A 4,319-nucleotide genomic window follows, 5' to 3' on the forward strand; every position below is an offset into this window, starting at 1 on the left:
TTAGGAGGTCGGAGATATGTGCCTTCATTTCGTTGAAAGCTCGATCGGCTCTGCTATCAATGTGATCTTTTTCTTTCCCAAGCACTCACTCAGAATTTTGATAAAGGGTAACTGTCTTTCTGCTCCCTTTGACAAGAAGCGACTGAGCGATGCCAACTTTCCATTCAAGCTTTGAATTTCTTTCAATGTCGTTGGAGCTTTAAGTTCCTTGATGGTGTTGACCTTCTTCGGATTTGCTTGAATCCCCTTTTTCCTGATATTATATCCGAGGAACTTTCCCTCTTCCACACCAAAGGAACATTTCTTGGGATTCAATTTCATGTTGATAGCTCGTAGAGTATCGAACGTGTCTTGGATATCTTCTAAAAGATTGGTTTCTTCGACACTTTTTATTACCATATCATCCACGTATGCTTCTAGGTTTCTCCCATGCTGTTTGTGGAAAGCCTTGTCTACGAGCCTTTGGTATGTGGCTCCAGCGTTTTTCAAACCAAAGGGCATTTTTTGATAGCAAAAAATTGCCTTACTGGTGTAGAAAGATGTTTTCTTTTCGTCCTCTTTGGGCATCTGAATTTGGTGACACCCTTTGTAAGCTTCTAAGAAACATTTTAGCTTGTACCCATTCAGAGATTCGACTTTCCAATCAATCTCCGGAAGTGGGTAACAATCCTTCTGACAAGCTTTGTTGATGTTAGTGAAGTCAACACACATTCACCATCCTCCATCTGAATTCTTTACCATGACTGGATTGGCTACCCATGTCGGGTATTTTGCTTCTCTGATGATCCCTGCTTTGAGTAATTCGTCTATCTCCTTACAAGCCGCTTCATCTCTTTCTGAAGCCAAGTTCCTCTTCTTTTGGTGAATTGGCTCTAGGTGGTTATACTCGTTGAGCCGATGCTTGGTGATGATATCTTTTCCTTGGATATTGAGAACCCTTAGTATCCCCGTCATGTCCCCGTATTCCCATGCGAAGATATCTAAGTTTGCTTGGAGGAGCTTAGTTTTTAATTCCAGAGACAATTGCTTCCCAACAGTGATTTGCTGCTCGGGGAACATGGATTGATCGATACCTTCTATTGCTGAGATAACTCTTCATTTGCTTCACGTATACATTCTCCAGTACTTTCTATTGTATCTCTGATCGCCATGACTACTTTGCTTCGGTCGTATGTTGAAGTTAGAGTTGTTATCCCCGTGACTGTGTGGAATTTAAACAATTGATGTACCCTCGATACGATGATTCCCATTTTCATCATTGCAAATCTCCCAGGAAGAATATTATGTTGGGAGGTAGATCGTACCACAATGAAGTCTAGTGTTCCTGTCCTTGTCATTGATGGGGTGCCGATGGTGAAATCAAGGTCAATCTCTCCGATGGGCCAACACCTTTTGTCAGAAAAACCCATCAATGGTACTCTTGGAGGCCTCAAGCGAGCTCTGATTCCAGGGCTAAGTTGTTCGAAGCAATGCTCATACATTATATCACAGGAGCTTCCACTGTCGAGATACACCCTATGCACTTCTCTGTTAAAGATTAACCCACTGATAGTAACGGGCAGATCTGAAGGGGTGATGGTATCCAATGCGGGGAAGGATATCTCTTCCCATTCGATGACCTGGCTAGGTCTCTCCCTCTTGTAGCATCTTTGTGACTCAACAGCGAAGCAATTATTGACGGTTAATATTGTCTTCCCCATGTTTGGATTCTTATCTTCGATAACTTGTTCTGTGACCTTGGGTGTCTTCGAATTTCGTATCCCTTTCACCAATTGGGATAACTTCCCAGATCGTACGGCTTCTTCAATTGCTATCCTTAGCTGGATGCATTCGTCAGTTTCATGCCCATAGTCATTATGAAAGTCACAAAATTTGCTTGTGTCTTTTTGCTTTCCTTTATTGGATAATTTTGGTGGAGGTTTGATCCCTTGGGCGGCATTTTCTGTAGAGAGAATTTCTTTGAGAGTTGATATGTGAAAAACACACCTAATCTTACTATAGTATACTTACAAATTCGTCTATAGGGAGCAAAGTTTAGGATTTGAAAACTATTAATTATTCTGAAGATTTTAGTTGTAAAATGGGGTTTTGATTTAAAACTAATTTAAAACAAAGAAATAAAATACGAATTCAATAGATAAAGTGGTATTCACTTAGATTCAATTCCTTAGGTTTCAGAATGCTTTTATTAAGAACAATGTAATTAAATCCCTAAGTATAACTCTCGTTAACCAAGTTCATTAATCAATTAGTAAGATAAACTGGTGTCCCTTACTTAGTTACCAATTATATCATGAAAGTGTCGGTTTTTCATGTTGGTCTCCCATACGCTTCTGAAGAACACAATCAATCAATATTAACTACTCAAAATTATGATTCAGTTGAAGGGTAAATCGGCGTCCCTATTTAGGCTTCACAATTACCTACTCAATTGATGAGATTAATTACTAATCTAACTACACCGGCCTCCCGTATGTAATTCAACTAATTTATTTATTTCTCAATAACCTAAATAAATTAATTGATCTAGTAACTCTCGTTACATCAATCAACAGACAAGTAATCAATGAGATCAATTAATAGGAGTAATTAAGAATCACAATCAAAAGTAATTATCAATACATATAAAAGATCAAGCAATCCTTCACCTAGGTTCAATCATCTAAGCAAATACTAAGAATTTAGCTACGCATGGTAATGATAAAAGCAAGCAAATACTAAGAATTTAGCTACGCATGGTAATGATAAAAGCAATTGAACAATATGAATAACAAGAATTCTTCATAATATTAACCAAAATTAAAGACAAAAGAGTACCAATGATTAATCTCTGACAAAAGTTGAAAACCAAATGACAAAAGCTTATAAAATAGCCTTAGAGAGCTGTAAAATTCGTAACCCTAGGTATAAAAATTCGTAAACTAAAAACTGATCACCCATAAAGGGTTAAAAATCGCGTATATATAGAAAATAAAAATTCTGAGTCGGCCATCGGATCTCGTGACCGCGATAAAGGGCCTCGCGCCCACAATTGCTTTCTGAAATCGCGACCGCGATTCATTTGTTGCGACCGCAAACTTGCATATCCCCAAATCTTGATCTTCTGTCAACATATTGCGAGCGCGAAAAATAAATCACGAACACCACCACAAAATTGCGACCGCAATAAGGAGGATTGTGGCCGCAAGATGCTCTTTTTCGACCAGTATTTCCTGTTTCACCTTCTAGACTTGAATGCTTTGTTTCGACTTCCGATTTTTACTTGAAAACACTGGAATTCACACCCGAAATAACCTCAAAACATCTTAACTCTTCAATCTACCCCGTAAGAATCTTAAAGCTCAAACTTTAACAATTATTTTCATGATTCCTCCAACTTATAACTAAAAACCAAATAAAAGGAACCGATATTGCGAGTAAAAATAATATATAAACGAGGCAATATCGGGAGTTTTAATGAGTGTCCCCAAGATCCTGGCATGAGATTCTCTTCGGTAAGGGGCGTAGATTCCTTTTTCATCCCTTCTTCTGTGTTTTTCTTCACGATGACTTACTCTATCTCTGCGTTTGACTGATGGTTGATCATCATATGCAAAAGTTCCTGTAGTCTCCTTCGCGTCCAACCAAACATAAGCTTCATCGATCAAAACTTCGTAGCTATCAGGTAGATCTAAGGTGAGGTGCTCCACCAAGGCCCGTGCCTTACATCCGTAAAAGAGTCCCGAGATCCTTTGAGTTTCTGGTAGCCCAGTGATTTGTTGAGTTTCGTCAGTGTATCTCCCAAGAAATACTTTGGTTCCTTCGCTATCCTTTTGTCTGATACTATGGGCAGCCACGTGATTTTTCTTGTGACGCTTTTGTTGACTGAATTTTGACTTAAATTGCCTCTTTAGTTCGTTGAAGCTAGAGACTGAATCCCTAGACAAGGAATCGAACCAGATTCTGGCGTCGATTTTTAGCATGTACGAGAAGGCATGACATGCTACTGCTTAGTTCCATCGAGACATTTGGGCTGCACCTTCGAAGACATTAAGGTAATTGTCTGGATCATCCTTTCCTTCGTAATACCCTAGATGTGAAGGTATTTTCACTCCAGTAGGGAGTGGTTCGTTATGTACGCTTGTTACGAAGGGTGTCTTCTGATTTTTCCAGAAGTTATCAACTTCCAGGTTGACATTAGGTTGAGTGACGTTGTCTGAAGCATAAGGACCACTCTATGGACAAACCCCTAAGCTTCCGCCCGATTTTGGAGGAGGATATACCCAGAGCCCTCCATGTCTCATTCAAGGATCATGCTTCCCTTTTTATAGCCTGACTGA

General features: G+C 39.3%; 1 protein-coding gene across 1 annotated transcript; it reads right to left on the bottom strand.

Moving 5' to 3' along the window:
- Window positions 1-1,076: 1,076 nt before the first annotated feature.
- LOC139870545 (uncharacterized) lies at window positions 1,077-3,962 on the bottom strand. Its single transcript, XM_071858330.1, has 2 exons — window positions 3,436-3,962; window positions 1,077-1,986 (listed from the first exon to the last, which is right to left on the bottom strand). Exons 1-2 carry the CDS (start codon window positions 3,960-3,962, stop codon window positions 1,077-1,079), a joined length of 1,437 nt encoding a protein of 478 aa, XP_071714431.1.
- Between the last annotated feature and the right edge of the window lie 357 nt (window positions 3,963-4,319).

Source organism: Rutidosis leptorrhynchoides, chromosome 10, assembly GCF_046630445.1.
Source record: "Rutidosis leptorrhynchoides isolate AG116_Rl617_1_P2 chromosome 10, CSIRO_AGI_Rlap_v1, whole genome shotgun sequence".
Taxonomy (NCBI): domain Eukaryota; kingdom Viridiplantae; phylum Streptophyta; class Magnoliopsida; order Asterales; family Asteraceae; genus Rutidosis; species Rutidosis leptorrhynchoides.

Coding starts and splice junctions, on each gene's coding strand:
- LOC139870545 (XM_071858330.1), bottom strand. CDS start 3,962: ATGCTAAAAATCGACGCCAGAATCTGGTTCGATTCCTTGTCTAGGGAT. Junction 1,987..3,435: donor AAAACTCCCGATATTGCCTC/GTTTATATATTA, acceptor TAGTAAGATTAG/GTGTGTTTTTCACATATCAA.